The 15,746-nt window shown below is 42.4% G+C and overlaps 1 protein-coding gene across 1 annotated transcript in view; it reads left to right on the top strand.

Annotated features, from left to right (window-relative positions):
• LOC139379529 (voltage-gated potassium channel subunit beta-3-like) overlaps window positions 1–15,746 on the top strand; it is a 64,901-nt gene that overhangs the window by 36,608 nt on the left and 12,547 nt on the right. The window contains exons 10-12 of the mRNA XM_071122347.1: window positions 2,917–3,037; window positions 11,803–11,897; window positions 12,814–12,934. Coding sequence (XP_070978448.1) covers window positions 2,917–3,037; window positions 11,803–11,897; window positions 12,814–12,934 — 337 coding nt within the window. The remainder of the gene's footprint in view (window positions 1–2,916; window positions 3,038–11,802; window positions 11,898–12,813; window positions 12,935–15,746) is intronic.

The following is a 15,746-nucleotide window of genomic DNA, read 5'->3' on the forward strand; positions in this document are numbered from 1 at the left end:
GTCCAATGAGTAAAGAGGTAATGATGCACCTGGAGCATGGGGAACCTCCTAGCCAGTTCAATGTGTAAAGAGGTACCTGGAGCGTGGGGAACCTCCTAGCCAGTCCAGTGAGTAATGAGGAATCTGGAGCGTGGGGAACCTCCTAGCCAGTCCCATGAGTAACAATTTAAAGAGGAACCTGGAGCACAGGGTACCTCCTAGTCAGTCCAAGGAGTAAAGAGTGACCTGGTACCTGGCCAGTCCAATGTGTAAAGAGTGACCTGGAGCATGGGGAACCTGCTAGCCAGTCCAATGAGTAAAGAGGGAATGCGGCACTTGGAAAGTGGGTAACCACCTGGCCAGTACAATGAGTACATCGATAAATAGGAACCTGGAGCTTGGGGAACCCCCTAGCCAGTTCAATGTGAAAAGCGGGTTCTAGATCATGGGGAACCTCCTAGCAGTCCAATGTGAAAAGTGTTAAAGAGGGACCTGGAGCGTAGGGAATCTCCTAGCAGTCCAATGAGAAAAGTGGTAAAGAGGGACCTGGAGTGTGGGGAACCTCCTAGACTGTCCTTTGTGTAAAGAGGTAAAGAGTGACCTGGAGTGTGGGGAACCTCCTGGCCAGTCAGGTGAGTAAAGAGGTAAAGAGTGGCCTGGAGTGTCGGGAACCTCCTGGCCAGTGTTATGAGTTGGACATTATTCCATTTGTGTAAAAATTTTCAAAACCCTCAATGAAGCTTAACTCTATTGTTAAGAAACATTTTGAGGAGACAGAATCGATTTTAACCATGGAAACCATCCAAATTAATTTCAGCATTTAGGAGAAACAAGAACCTCAAATACATATTGGTGAATGTTTCCTTGGGTAATGGGAAAGCGCAAGTTAACCCTCATTTTAGAGACAGTATATCAAATACCTGAAAAATAAATATATGGGAATGGGAGCTCCGGTTTGGCAGAACTTCCAGCTGGAGTCCTCCAATCTGGTCTATGTGACAGACTGTAACAGACTGTCTGTAGGAGAACCCAAATATCAATTACTGAAACGTCTAAAACAAAACATGTATTGCATAGAGAGAGTGGATAAAATGTCAGAAATATATATATCCACTTTCGTACACATGGAAAAGAGCACATATCTATCTCTGGCCTTGAGTCGGGGATGGGGTGGTCCAAGGCCCAAAGATTGGCAGCAGAGAAAAGGTGGATTACCAAATTGGGCACACCCACATCGGTCTCAAGGAGATTGACTAAAGTCCCTGACAAAGGCACTTAGCGCCAACTGTTTTATGCTTTGATGGGAATGTAGGCCGTCTGGTGACCAGTTTGGAGTTTTCTGGTACCAATCAATCTATTTTGACAATGTATTAAAATGATACCTTGGTTTTAACTGGAGATTCATAGAATGAGAAGGGTAATTGTCTATGTGCCCGCTGTACTCCTTGTGGGTAACAGCTTATTTTCCCCTTAACCTTAACCCTAACCCTAACCCTAACCTTAACCCTAACCTTAACATTAACCCTAACTATTAACCCTAACCTTAACCCTAACCTTAACCCTAACCTTAACCTTCACCTTAACCCTAACCATTAACCCAAACCTTAACCCTAACCTTAACCTTAACCTCAACTCTAACCTTAACCCTAACCTTAACCTTAACCCTAACCTTAACCTCAACTCTAACCTTAACCCTAACCTTAACCCTAACCTTAACCTTAACCTTAACCCTAACAATTAACCCTAACCTTAACCCTAACCCTAACCATTAACCCTAACCCTAACCCTAACCTTAACTCTAACCTTAACCCTAACGTTAACCCCTAACCTTAACCCTAACCTCAACCCCTAACCTTAACCCTAACCTTAACCCTAACCTTAACCTTAATACATTCATCCCTTGGGGGATTCCAATTATGTACTTAATTATTTGTTTATTTAATTGATCCAGTTTTTATGTGTTTTTATTTGTTTTAAAGTTAAACCTTTTTACCCTCAGCACTTTATCAATAATTGTCTTCCTCCTGTTATTGAACTGTTGTGGGTGACCCCTTGGAACTCTCGGTCTCTCATGTTCTCCCATCCTCTCCAGACCTGTTGTTGAACTGTTGTGGGTGACCCCTCGGAGCTCTCATGTTCTCCTCTCCAGACCTGTTGTTGAACTGTTGTGGGTGACCCCTCAGAGCTCTCTGTCTCTCATGTTCTCCCACCCTCACCAGACAGGTCGAATGTACAATATAGAAACAGGGCAGAAAGTTGCAAAAGGCCCGTGCAACCCAAGGTTTGATACCAACATAAACGTAAGCCCTCTTAACCCTAACCCTGAACCTAACCCTAACCCTAAAACTAACCCTAACCCAACCCAAGGTTTGATACCAACATAAACATAAGCCCTCTTAACCCTAACCCTGAACCTAACCCTAAAACTAAACCTAAACCTAACCCTAAACCTAACCCTAACCCTAAACCTAACCCTAAACCTAACCCTAACCCTGACCCCAACCCTAAACCTATCCCTAAACCTAACCCTAAACCTAACCCTAAACCTAACCCTAACCCTGACCCCAACCCTAAACCTATCCCTAAACCTAACCCTAACCCTAACCCTAAACCTAACCCTAACCCTGCCCCTGACCCTAAACCTAACCCTAACCCTGACCCCAACCCTAAACCTATCCCTAAACCTAACCCTAACCCTAACCCTAACCCCAACCCTAAACCAGACATCATGATTTGACGTGTGGTACTTCTCACTTTCAGTTTAGAAATCTGTTGCATTCCTTTCTAACTTTTCTGTGTCACTTTCTCACTGTGTGTGTGTGTGTGTGTGTGTGTGTGTGTGTGTGTGTGTGTGTGTGTGTGTGTGTGTGTGTGTGTGTGTGTGTGTGTGTGTGTGTGTGTGTGTGTGTGTGTGTGTGTGTGTGTGTGTGTGTGTAGGAGGCATACTCAGTAGCGCGGCAGTTCAACCTCATCCCTCCAGTGTGTGAGCAGGCAGAATACCACTACTACCACAGAGACAAGGTGGAGGTCCAGCTACCTGAACTATACCACAAGATAGGTACTGTACACACACACACAACAGTGGATCTCTTTAGCACAAACAAATAAAAATATGAAAGACAGATAATTCACTTTACTTTTAACAATGGTGAATGAATCACATGTTAAATGACGTAGCTGCAAGCTGTCTGTGTTTACATCCTCTCAGTCCAATCACCATAGACTGTTATAGTAGAGAGAGAGGTTATATCCCTCTCAGTCCAATCACCATAGACTGTTATAGTAGAGAGAGAGGTTATATCCCTCTCAGTCCAATCACCATAGACTGTTATAGTAGAGAGAGAGGTTATATCCCTCTCAGTCCAATCACCACAGACTGTTATAGTAGAGAGAGAGGTTATATCCCTCTCAGTCCAATCACCATAGACTGTTATAGTAGAGAGAGAGGTTATATCCCTCTCAGTCCAATCACCATAGACTGTTATAGTAGAGAGAGAGGTTATATCCCTCTCAGTCCAATCACCACAGACTGTTATAGTAGAGAGAGAGGGAGAGAGGTTATATCCCTCTCAGTCCAATCACCACAGACTGTTATAGTAGAGAGAGAGAGGTTATATCCCTCTCAGTCCAATCACCATAGACTGTTATAGTAGAGAGAGAGAGAGAGAGGTTATATCCATCTTAGTCCAATCACCATAGACTGTTATAGTAGAGAGAGAGAGAGGTTATACTGTATCCCTCTCAGTCCAATCACCATATACTGTTATAATAGAGGGAGAGAGGTTACAGAGAAAAGGGTAGGGGACTAGGTAGAGGTTCAGACTGCTATAGTAGAGGGAGAGAGGTTACAGAGAAAAGGGTGGTGGACTAGGTAGAGGTTCAGACTGCTATAGTAGAGGGAGAGAGGTTACAGAGAAAAGGGTAGGGGACGAGCTGGAGGTTCAGACTGCTACAGTAGAGGGAGAGAGGTTACAGAGAAAAGGGTGGGGGACTAGGTAGAGGTTCAGACTGCTATAGTAGAGGGAGAGAGGTTACAGAGAAAAGGGTGGGGGACTAGCTGGAGGTTCAGACTGCTATAGTAGAGGGAGAAAGGTTACAGAGAAAAGGGTGGGGGACTAGCTGGAGGTTCAGATCTCCTGGAGAGGTACCCTCCTGAAGCTTATCAAGCAGCTAATTATTAGACACAGGTGAACTAGATTAGGGTTGGAGAAAACCTAAAAGATGGTAACTCTCCAAGAGCCCTGAATCAGATCATACTGGATGTTGTGTTAAGTCTGTGGATTCCATCTTCTTCTGGTCATCCTCATCGTGGTACTCCAGACCTCTGGGGCCTGATTGGGTCATCCCCATCATGGTACTACAGACCTCTGGGGCCTGATTGGGTTACCCTCATCATGGTACTCCAGACCTCTGGGGCCTGATTGGGTCATCCTCATCGTGGTACTCCAGACCTCTGGGCCTGATTGGGTCATCCTCATCGTGGTACTACAGATCTCTGGGCCTGATTGGTGACACACTTCTTACACTGCCCCAGCTAACACACCTGAATAAACTAATAAACTAATCCCAGCTAACACACCTGAATAAACAAATTAACTAATAAACTAACCCCAGCTAACACGCCTGAATAAACTAATGAACTAACACACTAACCCCAGCTAACACACCTTAATTTACTAATTAACTAATAAACTAACCCCAGCTAACATACCTGAATAAACTAATTAACTAATAAACTAACCCTAACCCCAGCTAACACACCTGAATAAACGAATTAACTAATAAACTAACCCTAACCCCAGCTAACACACCTGAATAAACTAAATAACTAATAAACCAACTCCAGCTAACACACCTGAATAAACTAATTAACTAATAAACTAACCCTAACCCAGCTAACACACCTGAATAAACTAATTAACTAATAAACCAACTCCAGCTAACACACCTGAATACCTGAATAAACTAATTAACTAATAAACTAACCCCAGCTAACACACCTGAATAAACTAATTAACTAATAAACTAACCCCAGCTAACACACCTGAATAAACAAATTAACTAATAAACCAACTCCAGCTAACACACCCGAATAAACGAATTAACTAATAAACTAACCCTAACCGCAGCTAACATGCCTGAATAAACAAATTAACTAATAAACTAACCCCAGCTAACACACCCGAATAAACAAATTAACTAATAAACTAACCCAGCTAACACATCTGAATAAACTAATAAACTAACCCCAGCTAACACACCTGAATAAACTAATGAACTAATAAACTAACCCCAGCTAACACACCTGCATTTACTAATTAACTAATAAACTAACCCCAGCTAACACACCTGAATAAACTAATAAACTAACCCCAGCTAACACACCTTAATAAACTAATAAACTAACCCAGCTAACACACCTGAACAAACTAATAAACTAACCCCAGCTAACACACCTTAATAAACTAATAAACTAACCCTAACCCCAGCTAACACACCTGAATAAACTAATTAACTAATAAACTAACCCAGCTAACACACCTGAATGAACTAATTAACTAAAAAACTAACCCCAGCTAACACACCTGAATAAACTAATTAACTAATAAACTAACCCCAGCTAGCACACCTGAATAAACTAATTAACTAATAAACTAACCCCAGCTAACACACCTGAATAAACTAATTAACTAATAAACTAACCCTAACCCCAGCTAACACACCTGAATTTACTAATTAACTAATAAACTAACCTCAGCTAACACACCTGAATAAACAAATTAACTAAAATACTAACCCTAACCCCAGCTAACACACCTGAATAAACGAATTAACTAATAAACTAACCCCAGCTAACACACCTGAATAAACAAATGTATTAATAAACTAACCCAGCTAACACACCTGAATAAACTAATTAACTAATAAACTAACCCCAGCTAGCACACCTGAATAAACTAATTAACTAATAAACTAACCCCAGCTAACACACCTGAATAAACTAATTAACTAATAAACTAACCCTAACCCCAGCTAACACACCTGAATTTACTAATTAACTAATAAACTAACCTCAGCTAACACACCTGAATAAACAAATTAACGAAAATACTAACCCTAACCCCAGCTAACACACCTGAATAAACGAATTAACTAATAAACTAACCCCAGCTAACACACCTGAATAAACAAATGTATTAATAAACTAACCCAGCTAACACACCTGAATAAACGAATTAACTAATAAACTAACCCCAGCTAACACACCTGAATAAACAAATGTATTAATAAACTAACCCAGCTAACACACCTGAATAAACTAATTAACTAATAAACTAACCCCAGCTAACACACCCAAATAAACTAATAAACTAACCCTAACACCAGCTAACACACCTGAATAAACTAATTGGATTCTGAGAACTAGTTGATAGACTGTCACCATGATAGACTGCCACTGTGATCACCTGAAAAACATAAATAGTGTCACAATTACTTGTTTGCAAACAATAGCAACACAGCGCTCTCATATCAAAAGTACATGCTTGTGGTTGGCAAAGAAAGCAAACACATACAGGCAACAAACATATATTGAAGTGTTGTCAATGTGTTCAGAGTTGGATCATGTCTACATACAGTAGCCAGGTGAGGTGAGGTGAGGTGAGGAGAGGAGAGGGGAGGTGAGGAGAGGTGAGGAGAGGAGAGGTGAGGAGAGGAGAGGTGAGGTGAAGAGAGGTGAGGAGAGGTGAGGTGAGGACAGGTGAGGAGATGTGAGGTGAGGTGAGGAGAGGTGAGGTGAGGAGAGATGAGGTGAAGAGAGGTGAGGAGAGGAGAGGTGAGGAGAGGTGAGGAGAGGAGAGGTGAGATGAGGAGAGGTGAGGAGAGGAGAGGTGAGGAGAGGAGAGGTGGGCTCAAACTAGTGATCCTCTACTTGCAGAAATAGTGTATGTTTGTGATTCCTCTGGCGACTCACCTGCCCTCATGTCTCCTCTCTCTCTCTTAGACCATCGTACTGTACTCCTCAACACCACTCATTCATGTCTCCTCTCTCTATTATACCATGGTACTGCTCTTGTACTCCTCAGTCTTGCCTTCATCGTTCTTCAGTGAGAAGAGGTGGTGGTACTGGGGGGGGGGTATAAATACAGGTATTCTGGTTGGAAATGGGCTGCTTGTCGAGGCAAATAATGCATTTCTAAACCTTCTAAAAATACATTGAGGAGCTCACGTGTACATGGAGAGGAAGCCACAGCTGGAGGTGACTCCGTATGTCTCCTAGTTGACACTGGCATCCCAGCCAATAGACTAACAGAGATACAAGGGGATGGTGGTTAGTGTCTCAGTGACACCAGACTGGTGTACTACACAGGCTTTTTCTCTCCCAAATTTTGTGTTATCCAATTGGTAGTTACAGTCTTGTCTCATCGCTGCAACTCCCGTACGAACTCGGGAGAGGCGAAGCGTCCTCTGAAACACATCCCAACCAAGCCGCACTGCTTCTTGACACAGCGCACATCCAACCCGGAAGCCAGCCACTCCAGTGTGTCGGAGGAAACACTGTGTACCTGGCGACCATGTCAGTGTGCACTGCAGGCGGCCCACCATAGAAGTCGCTAGTGGGATATGGAACAAGAAAGTCTCTGCCGGCCAAACCCTCCCTTAACCCGGACAAGGCTGGGCCAATTGTGCACCACCCCATGGGCCTCCCGGTCGCGGTCGGCTGCGACAGAGCCTGGCCTCGAACCCAGAATCTCTAGTGGCACAGCTAGCACTGTGATGCAGTGCCTTAGACCACTGCGCCACTCGGGAGGCCCTTCACAGTGTGTGTCAAACTGTCTGTCACCAGAGGGGTACACTACGAAGCAAGCTACGAAGCTCAGGGTTTAATACCTAGACTACCCATGATGATGTATTGGTTGATCTAACTATAACTAGACTACTAGTCGTTACTTCTGGCACCGACAGAGATGGCCGCCTCGCTTCGCGTTCCTAGGAAACTATGCAGTTTTTTGTTTTTTTTACGTGTTATTTCTTACATTGGTACTCCAGGTCATCTTAGGTTTCATTACATACAGTCGGGAAGAACTACTGAATATAAGAGCAACGTCAACTCACCATCAGTACGACCAGGAATATGACTTTCCCAAAGCGGACCCTGTGTTCTGCCTTTCACCCGGGACAACGGAATGGATCCCAGCCTGCGACCCAAAGCAAAGACGTTGTAAAAGAGGGAAAAAAAGCGGTCTTCTGGTCAGGCTCCGGAGACGGGCACATCGCACACCACTCCCTAGCATACTTCTCGCCAATGTCCAGTCTCTTGACAACAAGGTTGATGAAATCCGAGCAAGGGTAGCATTACAGAGGGACATCAGAGACCCTAACGTTCTTTGCTTCACGGAAACATGGCTCACTCGAGAGATGCTAACGGAATCGGTGCAGCCAGCTGGTTTCTTCACGCATCGCGCCGACAGAAACAAACATCTTTCTGGTAAGAAGAGGGGCGGGGGCGTATACCTTATGTTTAACGAGACGTGGTGTGGTCACAACAACATACAGGAACTCAGGTCCTTCTGTTCACCTGATTTAGAATTCCTCACAATCAAATGTCGACCGCATTATCTACCAAGGGAATTCTCTTCGATTATAATCACAGCCGTATATATTCCCCCCCCAAGCAGACACATCAATGGCTCTGAACAAACTTTATTTGACTCTTTGCAAACTGGAAACCACATATCCTGAGGCTGCATTCATTGAAGCTGGGGATTTTAACAAGGCTAATCTGAAAACAAGACTCCCTAAATTGGATCAGCATATCGATTGCGCAACCAGGGCTGGTAAAACCTTGGATCATTGCTATTCTAACTTCCGCGACGCATATAAGGCCTTGTTGCTCCCTGCCTACAGACAGAAGCTAAAACAAGAAGCTCCCGCGCTCAGGTCTGTTCAACGCTGGTCCGACCAATCTGATTCCACGCTCCAAGACTGCTTCCATCACGTGGACTGGGATATGTTCCGCACTGCGTCCAACAACAACATTGACGAATACTCTGATTCGGTGAGCGAGTTCATTAGAAAGTGCATTGAATATGTCGTTCCCATAGCAATGATTAAAACATTCCCAAACCAGAAACCGTGGATTGATGGCAGCATTCGCGTGAAACTGAAAGCCGAACCACTGCTTTTAACCAGGGCAAGGTGACCTGAAACATGACCGAATACAAACAGTGTAGCTAGTCCCTCCGCAAGGCAATCATACAAGCTAAGCGTCAGTATAGAGACAAAGTAGAGTCGCAATTCAATGGCTCAGACACAAGAGGTATGTGGCAGGGTCTACAGACAATCACGGATTACAAAAAGAAAGCCAGCCACGTCACGGACCAGGATGTCTTGCTCCCAGGCAGACTAAATAACTTTTTTGCCCGCTTTGAGGGCAATACAGTGCCACTGACATGGCCCGCAACCAAAACATGCGGACTCTCCTTCACTGCAGCCTACGGGAGTAAACCATTTAAACGTGTTAACCCTCACAAGGCTGCAGGCCCAGACGGCATCCCCAGCCGCATCCTCAGAGCATGCGCAGACCAGCTGGCTGGTGTGTTTACGGACATATTCAATCAATCCTTATCCCAGTCTGCTGTTCCCACATGCTTCAAGAGGGCCACCATTGTCCTTGTTCCCAAGAAATCTAAGGTAACTGAGCTAAATGACTACCGCCCCGTAGCACTCACTTCCGTCATCATGAAGTGCTTTGAGAGACTAGTCAAGGACCATATCACCTCCACCCTACCTGACACCCTAGACCCACTCCAATTTGCAAGTTCAAACCCCCGAGCTGACATTTTGTTCTTAACTGACTTGCCTTGTTAAATAAAGGTAAAATTTAAAAAAAATGTAATCCATGTATCACTAGCCACTTTAAACTATGCCACTTTGTTTACATACCCTACATTACTCATCTCATATGTATATACTGTACTCGATACCATCTACTGCATCTTGCCTATGCCGTTCTGTACCATCACTCATTCATATATCTTTATGTACATATTCTTTAGCCCTTGTGTGTATAAGGTAGTTTTGGAATTGTTAGCTAGATTACTCGTTGGTTATTACTGCATTGTCGGAACTAGAAGCACAAGCATTTCGCTACACTCGCATTAACATCTGCTAACCATGTGTATGTGACAAATACATTTGATTTGATTTAGTGATGATGTATTGGTTGATCTAACTATAACTAGAATAATCATGATTATGTATCTATAACTAGGCTAATCATGATGACAGCTTGAAAGACATTTTGGACACTACAGTGAAAATGGTTAACTTTGTTAAAGCAAGGCCCCTGAACTCCCGTGTGTTTTCTGCATTATGCACTGATATGGGCAGGGACCATGTAACACTTTTACAACATACATAGGTGGGCTGGTTATCAAGGGGCAAAGTATTGACACGTTTTTTTGAATTGAAGAGCTTAAAATGTTCTTTACTGACCATAATTTTCACTTTGTCTGACCGCTTGCATGATGACAAGTTTCTCACATGACTGGCCTATCTGGGTGATGTTTGTTCTCCCCTGAATGATCTGAATCTAGGATTACAGGGACTCTTCAACTATATTGAACGTGCGGGACCATATTGAGGTTATGATTAAGAAGTTGGAGCTCTTCTCTGTCTTCATTAACAAGGATAACACACAGGTCTTTCCATCATTGTATGATTTTTTTGTGTGCAAATTAACTCAAGCTTAGGGACAATGTCAAATGTGATGTAGCGAAGCACCTGAGTGAGTTGGGTGCTCAATTACGCAGGTACTTTCCAGAAACGGATGACACAAACAACTGGATTCGTTATCCCTTTCATGCCTCCAGTCCACTTACCGATATCTGAACAAGAGAGCCTCATCGAAATTGCAGCAAGAGGTTCTGGGAAAATGTAATTTAATCAGAAGCCGCTGCCAGATTTCTGGATTGGGCTGCGCTCAGAGTATCCTGCCTTGGCAAATTGCGCTGCTAAGACACTGATGTCCTTTGCAACCACGTACCTATGTGAGAGTGGATTTTCGGTACTCACTAACTTAATACAGGCACAGACTGTGTGTGGAAAATGATTTTAAGACTGAGACTCTCTCCAATACAACCCAACGTTGCAGAGTTGCATCCTTTCAAGCATTCCCTTCTCATTAACCTGTGGTGATTCACAATTTTCATCAAATAAGGTTTTGTATGTAAGAAGGCTAAATAAAGAGCAAAATTATTGATTATTATTTTATTATTATTTGTGCCCTGGTCCTATAAGAGCTCTTTGTCACTTTCCACGAGCCGGGTTGTGACAAACTCGCGCTCATTCTTCTGTTTAATAAATGTATTGTATAGTGTGTGTGGCAGGCTTCCAATGATGGCAAAAAACTAATTTGAGAGTTCGCTGACCCTGGTGCTAGAGGGGGTACTATAAAACGTTTGGGAACCACTGGTGAAGAGAATCATTGTACCTTCTAAACCGTTGAGAAATATATTTTTAATATCCAAAAATATTGTATTTTCAACAGTTTGAAGCTGGTGTGCAAAACCTAAATTGAAAGAGGCAAAAATGACATTTCAGCATAGAAATAGCAAAAGTAGAACATATCAACCGCTTCTTAGACTTCCTTTCAATGAGAATGACAGATCTATTTCTATGTGAATTTGGCCGGTCACCCAAAAAGTTACACATTGCAGCCTTAATCCCAGGTGTAGGATAGAGGATGTGGTCCCCTCTAGCTGGGGGTCTGATATCAGGGTTACAGATTGAATAGAGCCTTTAGTAACTATCTGTTCTCAGGTGTAGGAGTGATGACGTGGTCCCCTCTAGCTGGAGGTCTGATATCAGGGAAATACAACGACGGAGTTCCTGAAGACTCTAGAGCTGCCATGAAGGTACAGACACAACAACCCGCACGTACCAACACACACACACACTTTCTTATTTTTTACAAATATGTTTTTATGGTATTTTAAGATTTCTGGACCAGATCAGTCAAATTGGAACAAATCAGTCAAATTTATTTATAAAGCCCTTCTTACATCAGCTGATATCTCAAAATGCTGTACAGAAACACTCCCTAGAAAGGCCGAAACCTAGGAAGAAACCTAGAGAGGAACCAGGCTATGAGGGGTGGCCAGTCCTCTTCTGGCTGTGCCGGGTGGAGATTATAACAGAACATGGCCAAGATGTTCAAACGTTCATAGATGACCAGCACGGTCAAATAATAATAATCACAGTAGTTGTCGAGGGTGCAACAGGTCAGCACCTCAGGAGGTTATGTCAGTTGGCTTTTCATAGCCGATCATTAGGAGTATCTCTACCGCTCCTGCTGTCTCTAGAGAGTTGAAAACAGCAGGTCTGGGACAGGTAGCACGTCCGGTGAACAGGTCAGGGTTCCATAGCCGCAGGCAGAACAGTTGAAACGGGAGCAGCAGCACGACCAGGTGGACTGGGGACAGCAAGGAGTCATCAGGCCAGGTAGTCCTGAGGCATGGTCCTAGGGCTCACATTCTCTGAGAGAGAGAGAGAGAATAAAGGGAGCTGGAACTGTAGTTGGAGGCTGTATTAATACCGCTGGACATTTATAAACTAACCTGCAGTAGAATTCATCCACTCTCTGAGACAACACCAATATGGCTATCCATTACCAGACATCAATAAGCCCAGTTATACAAACTGTGTGTGTGTGTGTGTGTGTGTGTGTGTGTGTGTGTGTGTGTGTGTGTGTGTGTGTGTGTGTGTGTGTGTGTGTGTGTGTGTGTGTGTGTGTGTGTGTGTGTGTGTGTGTGTGTGTGTGTGTGTTTGCAGGGCTATGTGTGGATGAAGGATCGAATATTCAGTGAGGAGGGACAGAAACAGCTGGCCAAGATCAAAGAGCTCCACCCTCTGGCTGATCGGATGAACTGCACCCTATCTCAACTCGCTATAGGTAAGGCATTGTGGTGTGTGTCTGTGTTTGGGTGTGTTAGTGCTGAGCAATTCACAGAAAAAGTCATAATTGGGGGGTTTTAAACAACTAATTGACTAATGTCCTTGAATTGTTTGAATTCCATAGTGTTTTTCTTTCTTTCTTTTAACACATTGCACAGTTTCTCTAGAGATCAGATCTAACTGCGTAATGTTTTAGCTCTGACAGTGTACACAACATTTACCCAATATATACATATATATATACCAAATATATACACATACATATACCCAATATATACATATACATATACTCAATACACACACATACATACACACAACATATACCCAATACACAACATATACAAATACACAACATATACCCAATAAACACATATACATATACACAACATATAGCCAATATATACATATACATATAACCAATATATACAAACACATACACACAACATATACCCAATATATACATATACATATACCCAATACACACATATACCAAAAATATACTTATACATATACCCAATATATACATATACACAACATATACCCAATATATACATATACACAACATATACCCAATATATACATATACACAACATATACCCAATACACACATATACATATACACAAAATATACATATACATATACCCAATATATACATATACACAACATACACCCAATACAAACACATACACAACATATACATATATAACCAATACACATGTATACATATAACCAATACACACATATACATACATACAACATATACCCAATACACAACATATACACAATACACCACATATACCCAATACACCACATATACCCAATACACACATATACCCAATACACCACATACACATATACCCAATACACATATATACACACACACAGCATATACCCAATACACATATATACATATACACATCATATACCCAATACACACATACACATATACCCAATACACATATATACATACACACAGCATATACCCAATACACACATATACATATACCCAATACACACATACACATATACCCAATACACATATATACATACACACAGCATATACCCAATACACACATATATACATATACACATCATATACCCAATACACACATACACATATACCCAATACACATATATACATACACACAACATATACCCAATACACATATATACATATACACATCATATACCCAATACACACATACACATATACCCAATACACATATATACATACACACAGCATATACCCAATACACACATATACATATACCCAATACACATATATACATACACACAGCATATACCCAATACACGCATATACCCAATACACATATATACATATACACAACATATACCCAATACACATATATACATATACACAACATATACCCAATACACACATATACATATACCCAATACACATATATACATACACACAGCATATACCCAATACACGCATATACCCAATACACATATATACATATACACAACATATACCCAATACACCACATATACCCAATACACACATATACCCAATACACAACATATACCCAATATACAACATATACCCAATACACACATATACATATACACAACATATACCCAATACACACATATACATATACACAACATATACCCAATACACACATATACATATATACAACATATGCCTAATACACACATATACATATGCCCAATACACACATATACACAACATATACACAATACACAACATATACCCAATACACACAAATCTAGTAAAGGAATGGAATTAAGTTTATATGAATATATGGATGAGCAATGTCAGAGCGACATAGACTAAGATACAGTAGTATACAGTATGCATATGAGATGAGTAATGCAAAATATATAAACATTAGAATTTCATTGTCTGAATAAAAGCTTTGTACTTACCTCGCCTTCTGGATGATAGAAGGGTGAACAGGCAGTGGCTCGGGTGGTTGTTGTCCTTGATGATCTTTTTGGCCTTCTGTGACATCGGGTGTTGCAGGTGTCCTGGAGGGCAGGTAGTTTGCCCCACCATCTGGAGAGCCCTGCGGTTGTGGGCGGTGCAGTTGCCGTACCAAGCGGTGATACAGGCCGACAGGATGCTTTTGATTGTGCATCTGTAAAAGTTTGTGACTGTTTTAGGTGACAAGTCCAATTTCTTCAGCCTCCTGAGGTTGAAGAGGCGCTGTAGCACCCTTGTTGAGGATCAGTGAAGTGGAGGTGTTGTTTCCTACCTTCACCACCTGGGGGCGGCCCGTCAGGAAGTCCAAGACCCAGTTGCACAGGGCTGGGTTCAGTCCCAGGGCCTCAATCTTAATGATGCGCTTGGAGGGTACTATGGTGTTGAATGCTGAGCTGTAGTCAATGAAAGGCATTCTTACATAGGTATTCCTCTTGTCCAGATGGGATAGGGTAGTGTGCAGTGGACCTATTGGGGCAGTAAGCAAATTGAAGTGGGTCTAGGGTGACAGGTAAGGTAGAGGTGATATGATCCTTGACTAGTCTCTCAAAGAACTTCATGATGACAGAAGTGAGTGCTACGGGGCGACAGTCATTTCGTTCAGATACCTTCGCTTTCTTGTGTACAGGAACAATGGTGGCCATCTGGAAGAATTTAGGGAAAGCAGGCTGGGTTAATGAGAGTTTGAATATGTCCATAGACACACCAGCCAGCTGGACTGTGCATACTCTGAGGACGCAGCTAGGGACAAGATAGAACTGCCAAAGGGGGCGGTGTTGCAATCTACTGCAGAGATAGCCTGGAGAGTTCTGTCTTACTATCCAGGTCTGTGCCTAAACA

Source organism: Oncorhynchus clarkii, chromosome 21 (assembly GCF_045791955.1).
Source record: "Oncorhynchus clarkii lewisi isolate Uvic-CL-2024 chromosome 21, UVic_Ocla_1.0, whole genome shotgun sequence".
NCBI classification, from domain to species: Eukaryota; Metazoa; Chordata; class Actinopteri; order Salmoniformes; family Salmonidae; genus Oncorhynchus; species Oncorhynchus clarkii.